The sequence below is a fragment of the Agelaius phoeniceus genome, chromosome 21 (assembly GCF_051311805.1).
Source record: "Agelaius phoeniceus isolate bAgePho1 chromosome 21, bAgePho1.hap1, whole genome shotgun sequence".
Classification (NCBI taxonomy): Eukaryota; Metazoa; Chordata; class Aves; order Passeriformes; family Icteridae; genus Agelaius; species Agelaius phoeniceus.
Window position 1 is genome coordinate 2680000 of NC_135285.1, and position 22206 is coordinate 2702205.

General features: G+C 54.2%; 3 protein-coding genes across 13 annotated transcripts in view; 2 read left to right on the forward strand and 1 right to left on the reverse strand.

Annotated features, from left to right (window-relative positions):
• Nucleotides 1-10528, forward strand: part of LOC129129018 (uncharacterized) — a 99076-nt gene extending 88548 nt beyond the window's left edge. For 7 of the 9 annotated variants that reach the window (XM_077189337.1, XM_077189340.1, XM_077189339.1 and 4 more), the window contains 16 exons: nt 185-238; nt 613-666; nt 850-903; nt 1132-1185; nt 1871-1924; nt 2988-3041; nt 3117-3170; nt 3509-3562; nt 3672-3689; nt 3834-3887; nt 4074-4136; nt 4923-5088; nt 5320-5426; nt 6309-6389; nt 7625-7813; nt 9674-10527. In XM_077189337.1, coding sequence (XP_077045452.1) covers nt 185-238; nt 613-666; nt 850-903; nt 1132-1185; nt 1871-1924; nt 2988-3041; nt 3117-3170; nt 3509-3562; nt 3672-3689; nt 3834-3887; nt 4074-4136; nt 4923-5088; nt 5320-5426; nt 6309-6389; nt 7625-7813; nt 9674-9823 — 1260 coding nt within the window. In that variant the 3' untranslated portion in view covers nt 9824-10527. Of the gene's footprint in view, nt 1-184; nt 239-612; nt 667-849; nt 904-1131; nt 1186-1870; nt 1925-2987; nt 3042-3116; nt 3171-3508; nt 3563-3671; nt 3690-3833; nt 3888-4073; nt 4137-4922; nt 5089-5319; nt 5427-6308; nt 6390-7624; nt 7814-9673 lie in introns of all 9 variants that reach the window. The other 2 variants (XM_077189341.1, XM_077189345.1) reach the window with 2 other exon arrangements.
• A 650-nt stretch (nt 10529-11178) lies between these two features.
• SLC31A2 (solute carrier family 31 member 2) lies at nt 11179-17795 on the forward strand. The gene is made up of 4 exons (XM_054646554.2): nt 11179-11365; nt 14113-14179; nt 15864-16035; nt 16928-17795. Exons 1-4 carry the CDS (start codon nt 11360-11362, stop codon nt 17094-17096), a joined length of 414 nt encoding a protein of 137 aa, XP_054502529.1. The 5' UTR covers nt 11179-11359; the 3' UTR covers nt 17097-17795.
• Nucleotides 17765-22206, reverse strand: part of NIBAN2 (niban apoptosis regulator 2) — a 38890-nt gene continuing 34448 nt past the window's right edge. The window contains exons 14-15 of one of the 3 annotated variants that reach the window (XM_077189347.1): nt 19667-20943; nt 17765-19591 (exon numbers count right to left, since the gene is read on the reverse strand). In XM_077189347.1, coding sequence (XP_077045462.1) covers nt 19325-19591; nt 19667-20943 — 1544 coding nt within the window. In that variant the 3' untranslated portion in view covers nt 17765-19324. Of the gene's footprint in view, nt 20944-22206 lie in introns of all 3 variants that reach the window. The other 2 variants (XM_077189348.1, XM_077189346.1) reach the window with 2 other exon arrangements.

A 22206-nucleotide genomic window follows, 5' to 3' on the forward strand; every position in this document is an offset into this window, starting at 1 on the left:
CTGTTCCTGCTGAACAGCCCCCTTCTGCCCAGCCTGCTCCAGAGAGAGGGAAAATCACAAAGGGAAGATTCCAGCTTAGAGCATCCTCCTGAGCACACTGGGGCAAGGCAGGGAGGGAAGCCAGGAGGGGCATCCCTGGCACAGCATCCTCACAGAGGGGTTTCCTTCTCCTTTGGGATTTTAGGGGGCTCCTGGACAAGCTGGTCCTAAAGGACAGAAGGGCTGCAAAGGAGAGAAGGTACCCCCAAAGTCCTGCCCTGGGGATGGCACCTGAGGGGACTGCCCAGTGGGCATGGGGTGGGCAAGCCTAAACTGGTCAGACCCATGGGGGACCATGGAGAGCAAACAGTGGGAATTGCCCAGGAGGAGCTGGTTTTCCCCACCTGGCAAGCACAGGCTGCTCCTGGGCTGGTTTTGGGGTGAGGGGCTGGCAGCTCCTGCCTCCAGCCTGGCTCAGGTGGCCCTGGGGGGCACAGGGGCCTCCCCAGCTCTTGGTGCCCATCTCCAGAATCCCCCAGTGCCTGCTGGGCTCTGTCCCCATCTCCTCCTGCCCAGTCCTGGCATGTGGCTGAGCTGTTGGAGACCCACATGCCCCCTCTCCTCTTCCCCCAGGGCGATGCTGGGCAGGAAGGGGACAAAGGTGTCCCAGGAGAAGCTGGCAGACGGGTAAATGGCACTGCTGTCCCCACCAGGGTGGCAGGGAGCTGCTCCTTGGAGCCCCTGCAGGGCTCTGCAGGGTGGTCCCAGTTTTCTGGGGGCTCAGAATCCCTGGAGAGGGGATCCTGGAGGGACAAGGGGTGGCTGGATCAGTTTGGAACTACCTGTGAGTTTTTCACCTGTGGTCCCCAGGGCAAGCGAGGCAAGATGGGCCAGCAGCCCCCACGGGGTCCCTGGGGACACAAGGTAGGTGCCTTTGTCAGGCTGCCTTGCCCCCCCTGGCAGTTTGGGGGTGCTCCCACCTGCCTGAGCCCCGGGTTAGAAATGAATAAACCAGGATAACTGAGGGCTCTGCACCCCCAGAGCCTCCCAGCCCAACAGGGGCACCTCCCACACCACAGCCCCCATGGGCTGCTCTCCCTGCCCTGGAGCATCACCCTGGGCACAGCCAGGGCTTCTCCCTTTGCATTTCAGGGCCACCCAGGTGACAAAGGACTTCCAGGACCCCAAGGCCCCCAGGGACCCTACGTGAGTATCAGTGTGGGCTTTTGGGGTGCTGGCTGCTCCCTGTTTGACCCCACTGTGTGACCCAGCTCTGCAGGGACCTGTTTAAAATGAGGGAGTTTTTAAATGGTTCATCCATCTCCTCCTGTCTTCTCCTCCCAAATGAACATCCCAGGAGGGTGTGTGCAGTCAGACAAATCACTTCATTCCCAAAATTTGGTTCTAGGAGCCAAATCCTTCTTTTAGGTATGTGTCTGATGCCAGGTAGTGCTGAGCACTGGTGGGATTGTGCCCACATGCCCAGAGAGCTGTCATGGAGGGACAAACTGCAGCCAGCAAAAAGGACACAAATATTTATTTTATTACTAGAAATTGCTTTTTTTTAATGCTTAAAATAAAAAGCTCAACTTTGGCAACTTCACAAAAAAAAAAAAAAAACAAACCAAAAAAACAAACCAAAAAAAAAAAACCAAAAAAAAACCAAGCTGGATATTCTCAGCCAGCCAAGGCACCTCCAGTGCATTTTTAATGGGCTTTGCTGAGGGATCCTCCTGAAAGCAAAAATCAAAGAAACAAAGGGAAAATGCCTCAGAGCTTCTAAAACTGCCTGAAATCCTCAGAATCCTCAGGTGTGGGGAGGGCTCTCCTTGCCAGGGGCTGACAGGAGCAGCTCAGCCCAGGGTGAGGCAGTTCCATGTTTCTCTCTTAGGGCATCCCGGGGCTGAAGGGCATCAAAGGAGACCCTGGACCAAAAGGACACAAGGTAGGGGACAGGTGCCAGGCACAGCAGGGATGCTGGGCACAGGGTGGCATTTAATTTGCTGAATGCCATCCCTTATTCCCCTCTTTTTGAACCCTGATGGCTGCACCATCTTTCTCTGGGGGTTGGCTGCCATGTCCCTGAGTGCTGGGAGATGGAACCTTTAGATTTTCTCCCAAATCCAGTCCTTTTGCACCTTTCCATCCTCCTGGAATTGCAAGCAGCAGTGTGGAGCCTTTAAATCCCTGCTCTCAGCAGTGATGCTGATGCACCATGAGCTGAACCTCCCTTGTGCCATTCCTGATGGATCCTTGGCTGGAGAAACCAAGCACAACCCATCCCATGGGTCCCATCCCATTGATTCCATGGGTCCCATCCCATTGATTCCATGGGTCCCATCCCATTGATCCCATCCCATCCTATCCCATTGATCCCATCCCATCCCATCCCATGCATCCCATTCCATTGATCCCATGGGTCCCATCCCCTGGATCCCATCCCATGTATCCCATCCCATGTATCCCATCCCATTGATCCCATGGGTCCCATCCCATCCCATCCCATCCCATCCCATCCCACCCCATCCCATCCCATCCCATCCCATCCCATCCCATTGATCCCATCCCAGATCCCATCCCTGGCAATGGGAAGCTGCTCAGAGCCTTCAGGAAAATGAAACTTTGGGAATCATTAAAACTTTAAATTGATTGTCAGCTCAGTGAGCAGCTCCTGGGAGAGCAGCCAGAGGGGAGGCTGTGCTGGGATTTTTCCCTGCTTCTGGTTTCAGCACACCAAGAATCTTCTTTATTCTCTCCAAGTGCTTCCTTGCAATTTCCAAGGTTTTCCTGAGAGATGTTTTAGTCTGGGATGATCCTTTCATCCCTGCTGCTGCCTCTGTCCCAGCAATGTGGGTGCAGTGAATTCTCTGGAACAATTCTCTGGTGTTTGGGGGTTTTTGCTCCAGAAATGTTGCAGCCAGCCATGACTGGGAATTTCCCCACCCACCCTGGTCTCCTGGGGGTTCTGTCCTTCCCTTTGCCCACAGCTCTCCCTGACTCTCTCCTAGGGCGAGAAGGGCAGCAAAGGTGACCTGGGCCAGCAAGGGGATGATGGCTTCAAGGTGTGTGACAGGTTTTGCTCTTTTCCTTTCCCCTGGTCCCTTGTCACCCTGTCTGACATCCTGCCACGTTTCCAGGGCAAGCCAGGACCCCACGGTGTCCCTGGGAGACCAGGACCCAAGGGAAGGCAGGTAAGGGCAGGGTGGAGAGGGATGTCAGGGACCAAAATGAGTATTTGGGGTGAATTTCTTGTTTTTCCATATAAAATCCACTTGGGGAAGGGGCTGGCTGGGTTGTAGAAGTATGGGGCTGGGTTGTAGAAGGATGTGGGGCTGGGTTGTAGAAGGATGTGGGGCTGGGTTGTAGAAGGGTGTGGGGCTGGGTTGTAGAAGGATGCGGGGCTGGGTTGTAGAAGGATGTGGGGCTGGGTTGTAGGAGGATGTGGGGCTGGGTTGTAGAAGGATGCAGGGCTGGGTTGTAGAAGGATGCAGGGCTGGGGGATGTCCTGAGCTCTCTGTTGTCCTTGCAGGGTGACACTGGCCCCCCTGGCCCACAGGGACACCCTGGAATTCCTGGGACACTGGTGAGTCCTTCCCCCTCCCGCAGGTTTGGGGTTCACTCCTCACCCCACAGGGATGCAGCTTTGATCCCACCTGCCTCCCTCTTATCCTGCTCCTGTCCTTTCCTTCCAGGGCTTGTCTGGACCCAAAGTAAGTAGTGAGGAGCAGCTGGAGTGGGATCAGTGGGATCCCCCCCCTCTTTCCCACTCCAGGGCTGCAGGGTGGAGGTGCAGCTCAGCACAGCAGCATCTCCCCCCTTGCTTTCCTTCCCTTCTGCACCTCCTCCTTTGGCAGGGGCTGAGAGGCTTCCCAGGCCTGCCAGGCCCCAGGGGCACACCAGGAATGCCGGTAAGCAGAGCCACAAACTCCCCCCAGCCCAAAATTTGGGTCACCCGCTCCCCTAAACCTGGCAGTGAGGCCCTGCCATGCCATCCTGTCACTCCATGGGGTGTGCAGCTGCTGGCACTGGTGGAGGAGCTGCTGAGGGGCTCGTGGGCAGCAGCCAGTGCCACCAGCACTGTCATTGTCCCTCAGGGTCTGGCTGGGCCCCCTGGTCCCAGAGGGCCTGCAGTGATGCTGTCCCAGGAGGAGCTGCAGGTGAGTGACCCTGGCCCAGGAGGGAAGGTGTGGTGGTGTTTGCAGGGGTCTTAGGATGAGGGAAGAGATGAGAATCTTGACTTCATGTTTTAGAAGGTTGATTTATTACTATATTATATTATATTATATTATATTATATTATATTATATTATATTATATTTATTGTAATTATTATATTTATTATATTATATTGTATTTATTATATTTATTATAATTATTATATATATTATATTATATTATATTATATTATATTATATTATATTATATTATATTATATTATATTATATTATATTATATTATATGAAAATGCTTTATTAAAACTACACTAAAAATAGAAAAAATATTTCATCAGAAAGCTAGCAAAGAAAAAGAATAAAATAATAATAATAAAATCTTGTGACTGATAAGAGAGTCTGAGACAGCTAAACTGTAATTAGTTATTAATTAAAAACAACGACAAAACCAATCAAAGATGCACCTGTTGCATTCCACAGCAACAGATAATTATTGCTGGGTTTTTTTCTTCTGAGGCTTCTCAGCTTCTCAGGAGAAAAGATCTTAATGAAAAGATTTTTCAGAGAATATGTCTGTGACAGGAAGGGGCTGCCAGGGATGCTGTCCCATGTCCTGTTCCTTCTGAGGTCCCCTGTGCACCAGGACCAAGAAAATCCAGCTACTCCCTCTCCCTCCTGCTTGTCCTTGTCCCCTGCATGTGCCATCCCTGATGATGCTCCTGGTGGGGGGATCTATGGTCAGTTTGGTAATATCCCCTCCTTTTTCTTCCAGCACCTCATTTATTCCTCCAACCACCTGAATTACAGCCTGGTCTGGGCTCTGCTGGACACCCTGAGCCGGGAGCTCCAAGCCCTCGTGGAGCATCCCAATGGCACCAAAACCAACCCGGCCACCACCTGCAAGGAGCTGCTGCTGGCTCACCCCGACCTGCCTGATGGTACCAGGGGCATGGGGGGCACTCCTGGGCCTGTCCTGGCCTAGGAAGGGACAGGCAGCTCTCTGAAATGAAGAGGGAATAAGGATTTTGAGGAATGAGGTCAGATGGGCTTCATGGGCATCCCTGGAGAAACAGGCTGGCAGCCCGGCCACCAGCTGGGGTGGGATGGCACTGTGTGGCACCTTCCCTGTGCCAAAGCTGGGTGCCAGGGCTGTCCTCTCCTCCCTCCAGGGCAATACTACATCGACCCCAACCAGGGCAGCCCCCAGGATGCACTGAGAGCCTTCTGCAACTTCACAGCTGGGGGAGAGACCTGCATTGCCCCCGTGCACAACCAGGTACGGGGTGGCTTTTATGGGGCAGCTGCAGCCCCGAGGGACCCCTCAGAGTGGGTGGGGACAAGGGCTGGTGGGGCTGGAGAGGGACAGGGTGACCAATCCCTGGCTGTGGTGACAGTCCCCGGCTGTGGTGCCCAATCCCTGGCTGTGGTGCCCAATCCTGGCTGTGGTGCCCAGTCCCTGGCTGTGGTGCCCCATCCCTGGCTGTGGTGACAGTCCCTGGCTGTGATGCCCCATCCCTGGCTGTGGTGACAGTCCCTGGCTGCGATGCCCCATCCCTGGCTGTGGTGCCCAGTCCCTGTCTGTGGTGCCCAATCCCTGGCTGTGGTGACAGTCCCCTGCTGTGGTGCCCGGTCCCTGGCTGTGGTGCCCCATCCCTGGCTGTGGTGACAGTCCCTGGCTGTGGTGCCCAATCCCTGGCTGTGGTGACAGTCCCCTGCTGTGGTGCCCTGTCCCTGGCTGTGGTGACAGTCCCCTGCTGTGGTGACAGTCCCCTGCTGTGGTGCCCAGTCCCTGGCTGTGGTGCCCAATCCCTGGCTGTGGTGCCCAGTCCCTGGCTGTGGTGACAGTCCCCTGATGTGGTGACAGTCCCTGGCTGTGGTGCCCCATCCCTGGCTGTGGTGCCCAGTCCCTGGCTGTGGTGCCCAATCCCTGGCTGTGGTGCCCAGTCCCTGGCTGTGGTGACAGTCCCCTGATGTGGTGACAGTCCCTGGCTGTGGTGCCCACTGCCCTGGCAGGGAGTGAGGAGTGAGGCTCCTGGTCACGGTGTGTGCCAGGCTGCAGGGACACACCGGAGTTCTGTGCTGGCTCCTTGTCCTGTCAGTGCCACCATCCCCTGTTGGTGGCACTTGTGTTGATGACAATTGTCCCTGCTCCCCTCAGGTCCCCATCAAGGCTTGGCTGAGCACCTACAGCTCTGAGAACACCTTTGAGTGGTTCAGCACCCTGCCCGGGGGCTTCCTGGTGAGTGCCCGGCTGGAACAGCCAAGGGAACACAGGGCTGGGTTGGGGTCTCCAAGTGCCACCCTGCAGTGCTGGGACAGTGTGGGAATTTGCAGGGGTCCCAGGATGAGGGAAGAGATGAGAATCTTGACTTCCATGTTTTGGAAGGCTGATTTATTATTTTATGATATATATGTTACATTAAATGAAAATTATATAACTATACTAAAAGAATAGAAGAAAGGATTTCATCAGAAGGCTTGAAAAGAAAGGAAAAGAATAACAAAATCTTCTGACTGACCAGACAGTCTGAGACAGCTGGACTGTGATTGGGCATTAATTAAAAACAGCCACATGAGACCAATAAAAGATGCACCTGTTGCATTCCACAGCAGCAGATAATCATTTTTACATTTTGTTTCTGAGGCCTCTCAGCTTCTCAGGAGAAAAAATCCTGGCAAAGGGATTTTTCAGGAGATATCATGGCTACAGGACAGCACCCAGGTCCTCTGGCTGTGCACAGAGGGATGTGACATTCCTTCTGTGAGGAACTCCAGTGCTGAACAGGCAGCTGGACCCTGACAGGGTTTAGCCTTGGGGGAGCACAGCCCCCACATGCTGGATGTGAGAAATGCCATCACTTGGTTTTAAAATTTTAAAAGTTTAATAGTAATAAAATGGTTATAAAAATAGTAATATGATTAGAGTAATAATAATTTGGACAATTTGGATTAGGACAATATGAGACAATAGAAACAAAGAGTTATGGACAGTTCAGGTATCTTTTCTGGGCAAAATAAGCCCGAAAAAGGCCCCACATTAACAGAGGATTAACCCTTAAAAACAACAGCCTGTTGCATATTCATACAACTCATCCATGATGCATAAATTCCATTCAAACCAAGGATCCTGTCTGGGCAGTGTCACCTTCTTCCTCTGAATCCTGACGGCTCTACATGGCAGAGCAAGGCAGGAAGAAGTTCGTTTCTCCTGATAATGGAGCCATAAATTCTCTTTCTCTGAAAGATTCAGGTGTCCTGTGGCTATCTCACTGCGAGTCCTTTCTTTAAAAAAAGTATCCTACATAGCATAGTTTCTATTTTAACATTATATTACAACCTAAAACGATATTTAACACCCTACTTAAGAAAATGAATCCAGCATAACTTTCTAACCTAACGCATACAATATTCATGTGAACATTTGCCAAAAGCCAATGATAAACCAGGCATTTTTCCCACCGGATTTCCCTGCAGCTGGAATACGCGGGGGCCAGCCCGGTGCAGCTGCGCTTCCTGCGCCTGCACAGCCACCGCGCCGCCCAGAAGGTCTCGTACTCGTGCAGGGCGGCCCCGCAGCGCCGCCGGCCCCAGCCCCGCAAGGAAATTCGCTTCCTGAGCGACTCCCGGCAGCACAGCTACAGCGCCAGCCTGCACGGCTGCCTGGTGAGACCCGCCCGCGCAGCCCCTGCGTTATAAATGAGTGCTCCAATTGAATAATGAGGGGAGGATTTGTTAAATTAAATCAATCAAGAAATTAGAAATAATAATAATAATAATAATAATAATAATAATAATAATAATAATAATAATAATAATAATAATAATAATAATAATAATAATAATAATATCTTTAAAATAATTAATAATTATAATAAATAATAATATTATATTATTAGATATTGTTATTCATTATTATTATAAGTATAATAATAATAATAACTATAATCAATAAATAATTAATTATTTATTTATAATTAATATAATTAATATTTATAATATATATTAAATATAATTATATATAATATAATATATAATATTATATATAACATATATAAAATATATAATATTATATAAATAGGATATATAATATATACTTAATATAATTATTATTTATAATTAATGAATAAAAATGAATAAATTATAATTATTTATTCATAATTATTTAATTGGTAATTATTAATTGTAATTTTTTATTAAAGATAAATAACTATAATTATATTTATATTATGTAATTATATAATTATATAATATATAAAAAATTAGATAATATATAATATAATATATAAAATAATATACAATATATAATATATAATATATAATAATATATAATAATGTAATATATAATAGATATTAATATATAAATTATAGTTATATACTATATAATATATAAATTATAGTTATATACTATATGATGACAATTATTCAATTGAAAATGATTCATTTTTAATAAATAATTATAATCAATAATTATTAATTATAATAATTTCTTAGAAATAAGTAATTCTAAATTAAAGAATTAATATTTGTTTTATGACATTTTAATTTTAAATTATTTTTAATTTAATTTATAATTTTAATTATTTATATATTTTATAGATAGATAATATTATTTATATATAAATATATACCGTTTGTATAATATACATTTATATATCTTATATATTATATATTTATATAGGATCTATTATATATAATTTTAATATTTTATTTATATATATTTAATATTTATTAAATGTAATACTTTATTACATTCTCAAAGTATACATTTGCAAAAATCCACAAGCAATTTCGACTCTGAGCCAGGCGATTAAGGTCAGGGAGACTCAGGATTTGTCCTCTATTGCACCAAAGTCCCTGTGGGTCTCCAGATGTCATTCCTGAGGGGTCTGTTTTATACAGTCTTTTGGGCTCTGAAAGGGGCTTTTCTTTAGCATATTTTAGCATATTATTGCAGTTTTTCTTTTTTGCTGCCACGTTTCTCGGAATCAGTGGATAATTGCTGGAGTCCTGTGAGGTGAAAACTTTCTGGAATAAACTTCTGATGATGCCTATCAAATGCCTTCTGCTGGGGTCTTGTCAGCTAAAAACATCCCTTGAAATATCCATCCCTGGAGGCAGTCACCTGATGACACTTGAATCTCCATTTTTATCCCATAGCCTATTACTGCTTGTTGCCCCACACTGGCTTTGTACACAAAATGCTGTGGCTTTCATTTCCTTTAGCACAAATTATTTTCTAACATATACACATCTGCAAAAGGCTCCCAACCTTTGGAGAGCCCTTTGGGAGACTGTTTGAAGCCCTGCAGTTTGGGATGGAGCGGGGGATGAGGCTGCACAGGGTGCGATGGGGATGGAGAACGTCCATTCCTTTGGCCCAAGGGGCTTCCTGGTCTGGGGCTATGGCAAGGGGGAAGAACCAGCCTGGAAAAGCCAGGAGGGGCTGGGGATGGAGCCAAGGGAGCTCCAGGCCCTCAGCTGAGGGCTTTGGTGGCACTCAGCTGTCCCTGGTGGTCATTTCAGCTGGACAACGAGTCCTCCATCAGCGACACCATCTTCCAGTTCAGCACGGAGGAGCTGTGGCTGCTGCCCCTGCGGGACCTGGCTGTGTTCCACAACGGCGACGCCTCGCACCAGTTTGGTTTCACAGTCGGACCAGTTTGCTTCAGCTGAAAGTGGTGCCACCCAAACCGAGCCAGCCAGTTCTGTCCCCACCCAAGAGCCATCCCAGTGGGGACAAGTGGAGCTGGAGGTGGCACAGGGCTCCCAGCTGCTCCTCAGAGCTGCTGTGTTTGGAGCTGTGTTATGCCCCGGACTCCATTTCCTTCTGGAGTAGAGGAATATTGTTTACAGAAGTCATTTCTCTATAAATTATATATATATTATATATGTATATATTATATATGAGAAGGTGCTGATTTAATGACTGCTTGGGGGAAGTTTGAGAATTATAATTGCTGGGAACTGTCTGTAAGAAAAAAAAAATAAAAAACAGAAGCAAAACTAGTGCCAGCTTGGGAAAAGGGGAAGGAAAGGAGCTTTTCTTTGCCAGGATCAAGTGCACAAATGGTTGGAGCACTGATAGCCCAGGACTGGGCTGGGAAGTGGCCCTGGTGAGCCTGGGAGAGCCCAGTGTGCAGCTGCTCCAGCATCTCCCTCCCAGCCCAGCACCAAGTGCTGCAAAGGGGTGAAAATGTTAATCCCCCCAAATCCTGCCTTGCTTTTGAGTCTCTATCTCACTGAGAGGGATTTTTGTGGTGTAGAGCCAGGCACTGCAGCACTGGGTGCCTTTGTGGGCATCTGCACCTGCTGGCACTTGGGGAAACTGAGGCAGAGCCAGCTCAGCACTCTCTGTTCCCAGGTGTAACGGGGATGGTTGGATTGTCCCAGCATGGAGCAAAAATCTGTATGCTTCTACTCACGGCTGGAAGGAAAATTCCCCTTTGTCCTGCCTGTCTGTAGGAAAAATAAAATCACAGAATCCTAAATGGTTTGGGTTGGAATAGAACTTAAGAGACCATCCAATGGCAGGGACACCTCCCACTGTCCCAGGCTGCTCCCAGCCCTGTCCAGCCTGGCCTTGGGCACTGCCAGGGATCCAGGGGCAGCCCCAGCTGCTCTGGGCACCCTGTGCCAGGGCCTGCCCACCCTCACAGGGAACAATTCCCAGTTCCCAATATCCCATCCAGCCCTGCCCTCTGGCAGTGGGAGCCATTCCCTGTGTCCTGTCCCTCCATCCTTGTCCCCAGTCCCTCTCCAGCTCTCCTGGAGCCTCTTTAGGGGCTCTGAGCTCTCCCTGGAGCTTCTCCTCTCCAGGCTGCACACCCCCAAAAATCTCTCAGCGTTTTCAGGGTGCCGGGGGTGACCAGCAGAAAACCCCCTGGGATCCTTAGCTCAGCCCCGGGGCCGGGATGGAGCCGGGAGCGAAGGGAAAGCGAAGCCGCGTTGAGCGCAGGGGCCGGGCCCGGCCGTACCCAGAGCGCTGGGCCCGGCAGGGCCGCGGGGAGGAGGGGACGGGCCTGGGCCCGCCCCGCACTACGGCTCCCGGAGAGCCCCGCGCTGAGACACGGCACAGCGACAGCGCCGCCACATCCCCGTGACAGGCCGGGACAGCGCCGCGACAGCGCCGCGACATCGCTGGGACAGCGCCGGGACAGCGGCCCCGGGGGGAACGGGCCGGGCCCCGCGCCCGCTGCCGCCGCCGCCACCATGCAGGTGAGCCCCGGGACGGGACGGGCACGGCACTGCCGGTACCGGGAGACCTTCCTGGAACCCCGGAAATCCCCCCGGAACCCCCAGATTCCAACCCGGAACCCCGAGAATCCCCCCTGGAACTCTGGAAATCCCCCCTGGAACCCTGTGGTTGCCCCTTGGAACCCTGTGAATTCCCTTGGATCCCATTAAATCCCCTCTGCAACCCCGTGATTCCCCCCTGGAACCCCAGAAATCCCCCTGGATTCCCCTATTCCACCCTGGAACCCCGTGATTTCACCCCGGAACCCCTTAAATCCGCCTGGAACCCTGTGATTTCACTCTGGATCCCCTTAAATCTCTCCTGGAACCCCGTGAATCCCCTTGGATCTCCTTAAATCCCTTCTGTAACCCCATGATTCCACACCGGAATCCCATTAATTCCTGCCTGGAACCCCTTAAATCCCCCCTGGAACCCCATGATTCCACCCTGGACCACCTTAAGTCTTTGGAGCCCCATGATTCCACCCTGGAACCCTGGAAATCCCCCCTGGAACCCCGTGATTCCCCCCAGGAACCCCTTAAATATTCCTGGAAGCCCGTGATCCCCCCTAGGACCACATGAATCCCCACCTGGAACCCCATGAATTCCCCTGGATCCCCTTAAATCCCCTCTGGAGCCCTGAGAATCTACTCTGTATCCCCTTAAATCTCTCTGGAACCCCCTGGATCCCCCCCTGGAACCCCATGAATCCCCCCAGAACCCCTTAAATCTCCCTGTAAGTGTCCAGGGTCAGGTTGGACAGGGCTTGGAGCAGCCTGGGATAGTGAAAGGTGTCCCTGCCCATGGCAAGACTGGGACAAAATGGGCTTTAGGATCCCTTAGAACCCAAACCATTTCATGGTTCTGTTTGATGTTTAGGGCTCCCAGCCCCCTGAAGCAGCAAGGCCTGGGGGTGACACAGTCCTGAGGAGGATCCCAGTTTGGGGACACCCTCATAACCAGTGTGTCCCCAGTGTGGGCTGTAGCTGGGACTGTCCAGAGGGGGGTCAGGGTGCTGCAGCTTTATCCCAAAGTGTGGGATCAGACATCCCAGTTAGGCTGGAGCAGCAGGCTGGGATGCAGCCTGGCACTGCTCTGTGCAGGCACCACTGGTTTTGCTAGAATAACCCCAAAAGTGCAGCAGATCCAGCCCTAAATGCACCTTGAGCACAGGAGATTTCCCAACAAGTTTTTGTTCCCGGTGTGAATTCCTGCGGGGGAGGAGCTGGGTGCAGCCTCACCTGGGAGCCTGCTCAATCCAATCCCAATCCACCCTCTGAACAACATCCCTCAACACCCTGGGACATCTCCCTGGTGGGGGTGGCTCTTCCCTGTTGGGAAGAATGCAGGGATTTTTAGGATTTTGGCCTCTTGACCTTCACCCACCAAGAAATCTCTCTGTGGCATCGCTGTTGGCCCAAGAAGCATCATTTTGGTGTCACACCCATGCTGGGCACCCCAAAAACATGTGGCTCCACCCCAGGCTGGGGTGGCAAAGGGATCTTCTGGATCTCTGGAACAGGCTGCCCAGGGAAAGGGTGGAATCACCATGCCTGGAATTGTTCAAAAAACACAGAGGGGTGGCACTTGGGGACAGGGTTTAGTGGAGGCCTTGGCATGCTGGGGTAATGTTTGGATTTCATGATCTTAGAGAGTTTTTCAAAAGTTAATGACTGATTCTGCCCATCACTTCTATCCCCCATCCCTAAAACAGTCACCTGCTCCTTCCACCACTTGTGGGTGAAGCCTATGAAGGAGAAATAGCTTCATTTAAAGACTAATTATCATTAACCTGTGGCCGAAGGAGGCTTAAAAGGGTGAGGCAATTACATGTGCTAATGTGCTGTGGCCAAGGAGGGCCGAGGGCTGTAATTGGAGCCGGGCTGTGGCCTGAACACCCACGGGGTGTTGGATGGTATTTCTGGCTGAGGCTGGTCCTGCTCCTGTCAGTCACCTCTGCTGGTGTTGGAAAAGGCAGGAAAGAGCAGCCAAGCACGGATCTGTGCAGGAGAGGAGCAGCTGTGAGCTCCACAAACACCTCCTAGGGAGCTTCACCAAAGGGAGCATGAAAAACCCAGCAAAATTCCACCTTTTGAGCAAGATGGGGCAGCTGGGCATGAGCTCTGCAGCTGATGTTACACAAGAGCAATTCCTGCTCCTCCTGTTCCAGCAGGGTGAAGAAGGAGGGGTGCTGCCTTTGCAGGTCCTGGCAGTGTTGGGATTGATGCTCCTGTGCCAGGGAGGCACCCCTGGACCTGGTCCCCATTGTTGGGTAGTCACACTTGTGGCTCTGGGTGCCTTGGTGGTTGAGTTTTTGGGTGTCCTGGCAGTGCAGGAGGTTTCTCTGCCCTGGGAGAGAGGCAGAGGGGAGCAGAGGATCTGCCCACCAGCTTCCCCTCAGCCTCCCCCTGTCCCCAGGGACCTTCTCTCCTCAAGAGAAGTCCTGGATTCGTCTCTCTTTGTCACAGTGGTAAACTGGCTTTTTGTCCCAGCCCAGACATGGGGATGGAAATGTCCTGCTGGAGCTGACAGGGAGAGTTCAGCCCAGTCAGTGTGACTGTGATTGTCTGTGCAAGTTCCTCTTCCTGTTTCAGACCTGGAGAGAAACTTGCACCATTTGGTGAATCCCCAGATGAGCATGCCAGGGTGGGGGTGCAGGGCTGCTGCAGTGTGGGCACCCATCACCCCGAGGGGCTCCTGCACTGCCCTTCCCTGGCCTCTTTTCCAGATGACCTTCTACTTCTCGGACACAGTAGTGCTGCTCTTCGACTTCTGGAGTGTCCACAGCCCCACAGGTAGGCTGCCAGCACTGGGACATCCATCCATCCATCCATCCATCCATCCATCCATCCCTATCCATCCATCCATCCATCCGTCCCTATCCCTCCCTCCCTCCATCCATCCCTGTCCAACCCCATCCATCTGTCCCTATCCATCCATCCATCCATCCATCTATCCATCCCTATCCAACCCCATCCATCCATCCCTCCATCTATCCATCCATCCATCTATTCATCCCTATCCAACCCCATCCATCCCTCCATCTATCCATCCATCCCTCCATCCATCCCTCCATCCGTCCCTATCCCTCCCTCCCTCCATCCATCCCTGTCCAACCCCATCCATCCATCCATCCATCCATCCATCCATCCATCCATCCATTCCTGTCCATCCCTCTATCCATCCTTCCATCCCTGTTCTTTCATCCATCCATCCATTCATCCATCCATCCCTCCATTTCTCCATCCCTGTCCCATCCATCCATCCATCCATCCATCCATCCATCCATCCATCCATCCCTCCATTTCTCCATTCCTGTCCCTCCATTTCTCCATCCCTGTCCCATCCATCCATCCCTCCATCCATCCGTCCCTATCCATCCATCCATCCCTCCATCCCTCCATCTGTCCATCCGTCCCTATCCATCCCTCCCTCCCTCCATCCATCCCTGTCCAACCCCATCCATCCATCCATCCATTCCTGTCCATCCTTCCATCCCTGTTCCTCCATCCATCCATCCATGCTTCCATCCATCCTTCCATCCCTGTTCCTTTATCCTTCCATCCATCCCTGTCCATCCCTCCATCCATCCATCTCTCCATCCCTGTCCATCCCTTCATCTTTCCATCCATCCCTCCATGCCTCCATCCCTGTCCCTCAACCCCTGTCCATCCCTCCATCTCTCCATCCCTATCCCATCCATCCATCCATCCATCCATCCATCCATCCATCCATCCATCCCTCCCTCCATCCCCTCACTGCAGAGCCGTGTGGGCTCCTGGAGCAGTTTTTGGCAGGACCTGCCCCTCCCTGCTGATGTGTGCTGTGCCCTGGGCATGCCCCAGGCCGGGGTTGATCCTCCCAAGCCAAGAGCAGCAGGCAGGGAGCTGTGTGAAGCCCCCAGAGCACTCAGGAATGGCTCAGCTTCCCACTTTCACTCTTTGTTCTGGTTTTGTTTATTCTCCCAAGATCATATTTTAACTCCCATGTTTGTTTTGGAGTCAATGCAAAGCTGTATATTTGTTTCACAGCAGCTCTCTAGGACAAGAGGGCACAGCCTTAAGCTGAGCCAGGAGAAGTTTAGGCTTAGTTTATTCTTCCATTTTCCTACATTAAGAATTTAGGAAAAAATTCTTCATTGGAAGAGGCTGCCCAGGGAGGAGTCACTGTCCCTGGAGTGGTTTGAGGAGGGACTGGATGGGACATTCAGTGCCATGGTCTGGGTGACAAGGTGCTGTTGGGTGAGGTCACAGGTTGGCCTTGATGGCCTCAGAGAGCTTTCCCAACCTAATTCTGTGAGTTAAAAAACTAAGCTCACAATTTCCTGCCATTTAACAACCCTGCTGCCCAGCCCAGTGCCAGGACCCCCCCTCCATCACTCATGGCTATTCCCAACCCCCTGTGCCGGGCCCTGCCGTGTCCCTGTCACCCCCAGAGGCTCTCCCCGTGCATGGCAGTGTTGGGCTGTCTCTCCTGCAGGGATGGTGCTCTCAGTGCTGGTGATCCTGCTGCTCTCTGTGCTCTATGAGGCCGTGAAGATGGGCAAGGCCGTGCTGCTGCGGCGGGCGCTGCTGGCGCTGCCCCGCAGCCTCAGCCACGAGGCCCTGACCGAGCCCCAGGAGGAGGAACAGAGCGACCCCGCGCAGGGCAGGTACCCCAGGGACCCCAGACACCCACCCTGGGGCTCAGGGATGGATCTGGGGCCATGGCCAGCACAGAGGGGACAAGGGCTGTGAGCTCCTCCCAGGGATGAGGGGTGTGTACAGCCCCTGGCACCCACCCCAGGGCTCAGGGATGGATCTGTAGGGCCATGGCCAGCACAGAGGGGACAAGGGCTGTGAGCTCCTCCCAGGGATGAGGGGCGTGTACAGCCTGGGGCAGCCCAGCCCCTCCAGACCCTGTGCAGGGCAGGGACCCCTGGCACCCCCCTGGCAGGTCAGGGATGGCTCTGTGGGGCCATGGCTGTGAAGAGGAGCTGTGAGCTCCCACAGAAGAGGGGCGTGTACAGCCCCTGGCACCCACCCCGGGGTTCAGGGATGGATCTGGGGCCATGGCCAGCACAGAGGGGACAAGGGCTGTGAGGAGGAGCTGTGGGCTCCCAGGGAAGGGGGGGTACATACAGCCTGGGGAGGGGGCTCCAGGGGCAGCCCAGCCCCTCCAGATCCTCTGGGAGGTGTCCAGGGTGGTGGCCAGAAGCTCAGGTTCCCCTCCAGGAGTGGTTGTGCAGGGTGCAGGATGGTCCTGCTGGTTTGGGGATGGGCACAAGCAGCAGCTCAGTCCCCACAAGCCTGGCCCTGGCAGTTCTTCCTTTGGAGCCAAGCCCTGGGTTTTTCCTCTTGTATTTAATCCCAGATCATTCCTGAGGCTGCTCTTACTGCCAGCCCCATTGATTTTGGAGCAGGATTTCCCCCTGAGCTGCTGTTTGTAGCCCCCACCCCACTCCCTGCTGCCCAAACCCCCTCTGGCCTCTCCAGGCTCCTGGTGGGAGGTGATTCCAGCTGTCCCAGCCCCACATTGATGGCATTTCCCCTCTCCTTCCCCAGGTGGTTCTGGTTCCACGTGGGCCAGACTCTGTTCCACGTGCTGCAGGTGGTGCTGGGCTATATGGTGATGCTGGCAGTCATGTCCTACAATGCCTGGATCTTCCTGGGGGCCATTGCAGGCTCCACCCTGGGCTACTTCATGGTGTATCCCCTGCTGGGCCGGGGCTAGAGCCCCCCGAGGTGGTGGCACACGTGTCCCACCTCCTGCTCCTTTGTCTGGAATAGCTGCTGTCACTTCTGCTGGGGCTCTCTCTGTCCCTGTGCTCTGTGGGACACAGAACCCCAAGGACTTGCTGGGGCCCCTCAGGGCTGGCCCCGCTCTGGGGACAGGGAGCCCCATGGCCAGCACTGGCCTTGGCTGGTGGCTGTCCCCCGGCTCTCAGGGACCTTTGTCCGGGTGGTGACAGCAGGGGGGGGGTGCTGGCATTTCCTCCCCTCCCTGCTTTTCAAGGAGGTTCCTCCTGGCTGGAACAGGAGTGACCCAGTGACTTGCTGGGGACAGGGACCCTCCTGCCCAGAGCTGCCCCCTCTTCACACAGTGCCTTTGGGGACACTGGGGGGCCCTGCCACCCCCACCCCGCTCCTGTGCTTCAGGGATGGGGCTGGAGCAGCCCCTGAGCTGCTGGTGTGGCTGTGCCAGGGGGGAAATGCTGCTCCTGGTGCCTCTTGCTGCTTCCTCAGGACACCCCTTTGAATAAAATCATCTCAGCTCCACTCCTGGTTTGTATCACTGCTGGGTGGGCTCAGGATGTGACACCCCTGGGTCTCACAGTGGGACTGGGGGTCCCAGGCCCTATCCAGGGAGGTGCTTCAGCAATAAGGAGAGTCTCCTCTGGCTTTAAATAAAGCTTTTCCATTTTATTAATTATTATAAGCATATCTTTAAACATTTGTATAACTTTCTTAATAAAATATCCTGAAAGAGACAGGTTTGAAGTTCACAGAGAAAGGCACTTTGAGGGGGGCCTCCCAAGGCACTTTGGGGGCTCCCCTGAGTGGGTTAGGCTGGGCACCCCCCTTCTGAGGCAGCAATGGTGGCACCTAGACACAGGTGGGTGTTGGGGTGCTGGTCCCTGCTCCAGGTGTCCCATCCAGGGGTCCTGCAGACCCCCAGCACCTCCAGGGCTTTTGGCATCACTGTGTGGGGCTGCAGCACTCCTGTCCCCATGACACACAGAGGGGTCAGTAACTCCTGCTCTTTGCTCAGCCAGCACAGCAGATGCCAAAATCTGCAAAGCTGGAGAAGCCATCCATGGAAGGTGCTGAGGAGATCTGGGATCTCTCCACTGCACAGCAAGCTGAGCCTGGAATTATCCCAGTCCTGCCAGGCACAGCTGGGACACGGCCTGAGTGCCACCTTTCCTGTCCTGCCAGGCACAGGTGGCCTGAGTGCCACCTTCCCCAGAGACTGAACTCTGAACTTAAAATAGCTCCTAGAATAGCTCCTAGGGGTGAGGGTGGCTGGGGGTGGGCACTGGGTGCTGTGTGCCCAGTCTGGGTATCAGGAGCCCGGCCTGGATGCTGTGAGCCCGGCCTGGATGCTGTGAGCCCAGTCTGGATGCTGTGAGCCCGGTCTGGATGCTGTGAGCCCAGTCTGGAGGCTGTGAGCCCAGTCTGGATGCTGTGAGCCCAGTCTGGAGGCTGTGAGCCCGGCCTGGAGGCTGTGAGCCCGGCCTGGAGGCTGTGAGCCCAGTCTGGATGCTGTGTGCCCAGTCTGGATGCTGTGAGCCTGGCCTGGATGCTGTGTGCCCAGTCTGGATGCTGTGTGCCCAGTCTGGATGCTGTAAGCCCGACCTGGATGCTGTGAGCCCGGCCTAGAAGCTGTGAGCCCAGCCTGGGCACCAGCAACCCACAGCTGTCCTAGTGCTCTCCCCTCAGCAGTGGCTCAAGCCCCCCAGTGTTGCTGTCCCTGTTGTGTCCCCATTTGCCATCCTGTTTGTCATCTGCAGCCCCTGCTCCCACTGGCACTCCTGGAGCTGGCAGTGGGGTTGGCAGTGGGCAGGCTCCCAGGAAGTGCTCCAGATTGGGGCAGGGACAGCCGTGGGGACAGCCAGGAGCGTCCCACACACCCACCCTCAGCAGGGCTAGTGCCAGCCCCCCCAGCAGCCCTAGGCACTGGTGTGGGGGGCAGATAAAGCTCTTCAGTAAAGCATCTCCTCAGTAGGAAAGAAAATAAGGCAGAAGAAGGACAGAGCAGAGCGCAGGGGATGCCCCAAGCCAGGCTGGGGCCACCCCAGTCGGACCCAGTGGGGCTGTGGCAGTGGGACCCCCTTAGGCAGTAAGGTCTGGGTGTCCCCATCCCCTCCCTCTCCCGCAGTGCTGCTCTCCATCCCGGGGCTCCTGTCCCCCTCCCCCAGCCCCAGTGTCACCGGGGCCAGTCCATGGCAGGGGCTGGGGCTAGAACTCAGTCTGCACCCCCTCACTGCTCTCTGCGGTGGCCCTGGGCTCGCCTGGCTCCTTGTCTCCACGCTGGTGACACGCTGCTGATGGGCTCTGCCCTCCGGGTGGTGCTGCTGTGACACGGGGCACCTCGGCCTCTGCTGGGACATCGGCTCGGGGGCTGGCCGGGGCTGCCGTGCCCTGCGGCACGCTGGGCACTGATGGGACATCAGCTCTGGGCACGGGGGACGCTGGCACGGATGACCTTGGTGTGACATGGGGCACCTCAGCCTCTGATGGGACATCAGCTGCAGACACGGGGGAAGCTGGCACGGATGATCTTGGTGTGACATGGGGCACCTCAGCCTCTGATGGGACATCAGCTCTGGGCACAGGTGATGCTGGTGCAGGATGTTGTCTCCCAGTCCCTGATGGGACCTCAGCTCCAGGGACAGGTGACAGTGCTGGTGTGGCACACTGCCCCCCTGCTGACACCTCAGCTCTAGGCACAGGCGGTGCTGGTGCAGCCCGGCGTGTCCCAGCTCCTGATGGGACCTCAGCTCCAGGGACAGGTGAGGATGCTGGTGTGACATGTTCTCTTCCTGTTCCTGATGACACCTCAGCTCCAGACACAGGTGAGGATGCTGGTGTGACATGTTCTCTTCCTGTTCCTGATGACACCTCAGCTCCAGACACAGGTGAGGATGCTGGTGTGACATGTTCTCTCCCTGTTCCTGATGGGATCTCAGCTCCAGACACAGGTGAAGATGCTGGTGTGACATGTTCTCTGCCCATTCCTGATGACACCTCAGCTCCAGACACAGGTGAGGATGCTGGTGTGACACGTTCTCTCCCTGTTCCTGATGACCCCTCAGCTCCAGACACAGGTGAGGATGCTGGTGTGACACATTCTCTGCCCGTTCCTGATGACACCTCAGCTCCAGACACAGGTGAGGATGCTGGTGTGACGCGTTCTCTCCCTGTTCCTGATGACACCTCAGCTCCAGACACAGGTGAGGATGCTGGTGTGACGCGTTCTCTGCCCATTCCTGATGGGATCTCAGCTCCAGACACAGGTGAGGATGCTGGTGTGACGCGTTCTCTGCCTGTTCCTGATGGGACCTCAGCTCCAGGTGCCGGTGCTGCCGCTGTGGCACAGCACACCCCGTCCCCATGCCGGGCTGGGCCCTGCTGTGTGGCAGCCCCTGGGGCAGCCCCTGCCAGCAGCACGCCCTCCTGGCTGGCCCCGCTGCCCTCGGTGCCGTTCATCAGCCGCTCCTCCAGCCTGGCACCGTCCCCCAGGCTCTCCTGTGCCAGCGCCTCCCGGATCTCCTGCACCGCATCCGGGGGGCTCGGGGGCACCCCGGGCTGTGCCTGCTCTGCCTGCCCTGCCTCGGGGGAGCCGGGCTGCAGCAGGGCCTCAGCCCCATAGGGCAGGGCCCCCTCGTCGTCCTGGATGACCGACACCACCTGCTTGGCCCTGCGGCGCCGCTCGGCCGCGGGCTCCTCGCTGTACTCCTCGCTCCAGTCGATGGGCAGGCCCTCTCCCAGCAGGTGCAGGTTGGGATCGCTGTTGTGCATCACCATGCTGTCCCTGTACAGGTTGTGCTTCCTCTGCACGGCCGCCTCCTTCACAGCTGGGGACAGGGAGGGACAGCTCAGGGGGGCTGTGGGCGCTGCCAGGCTGGGGCACCTCGCCCAGTCCTCCCCGGGGGTGGTGGGAGAGGTGGCTGGAGCTGGGCAGGGGGGGCAGCATCCCACCCACTGCTCAGCCCTGCCAGGGGGGCAGCCAGGTGGGAAAGCTGCTTCTGAGGCAGCCCCCAGCACCCTGTATGGGGTCACCCTCCTTACAGAGTCCCCAGCATCCTGTATGGAGCCACCTCTCCTTATAGAGTCCCCAGCACCATGTATGGGGTCAGCCCTCCTTACAGAGTCCCCAGCACCCTGTATGGGGTCACCCTCCTTATAGAGTCCCCAGCACCATGTATGGGGCCAGCCCTCCTTACAGAGTCCCCAACATCCTGTATGGGGCCACCTCTCCTTATAGAGTCCCCAACACCCTGTATGGGGTCACCCTCCTTACAGAGTCCCCAACACCCTGTATGGGGTCACCCCTCCTTACAGAGTCCCCAGCACCCTGTATGGGGTCACCCCTCCTTACAGAGTCCCCAACACCCTGTATGGGGTCACCTCTCCTTATAGAGTCCCCAGCATCCTGTATGGGGTCACCTCTCCTTATAGAGTCCCCAGCACCCTGCACAGGGTCACCCCTCCTTATAGAGTCTGCAGCACCCTGTATAGTGTCACCACTCCTTACAGAGTCCCCAACACCCTGTATGGGGTCACCCCTCCTTACAGAGTCCCCAACACCCTGTATGGGGTCACCCCTCCTTACAGAGTCCCCAACACCCTGTATGGGGTCACCCCTCCTTACAGAGTCCCCAACACCTTGTATGGGGTCACCTCTCCTTATAGAGTCCCCAGCACCCTGCTTGGGGTCACCCCACCTCATACAGCCCTGAGCTGATCCCCTGAATGGAATTACCCCTCCTCAGAGACCCCCCAGCACCCTGCAGAGGGTCACCCCTTCTTCATACAGCCCCCAGCATCCCACATGTGGTCACCCCTCCTTATACACCCCCAGCATGGACTCACCCCTCCTCATACAGCCCCCAGCTGGCTCTGCATGGGAACACTCCTCCTTATCCAGCCCCTATCATAGGCTGTCCCCAAAATCCTGTACAACCCCCAAAATCCCGCAGAGGGTCACCCCCTCCTCACAGAGCCCCCAGCACCCTGCAGCAGGTCACATAGAGGGTCACATAGAGGGTCCCTCATTCAGCTCCCACCACCCTACATGGGGTCACCCCCTCCTCACACAGCCCCCAGCACCCTGCAGG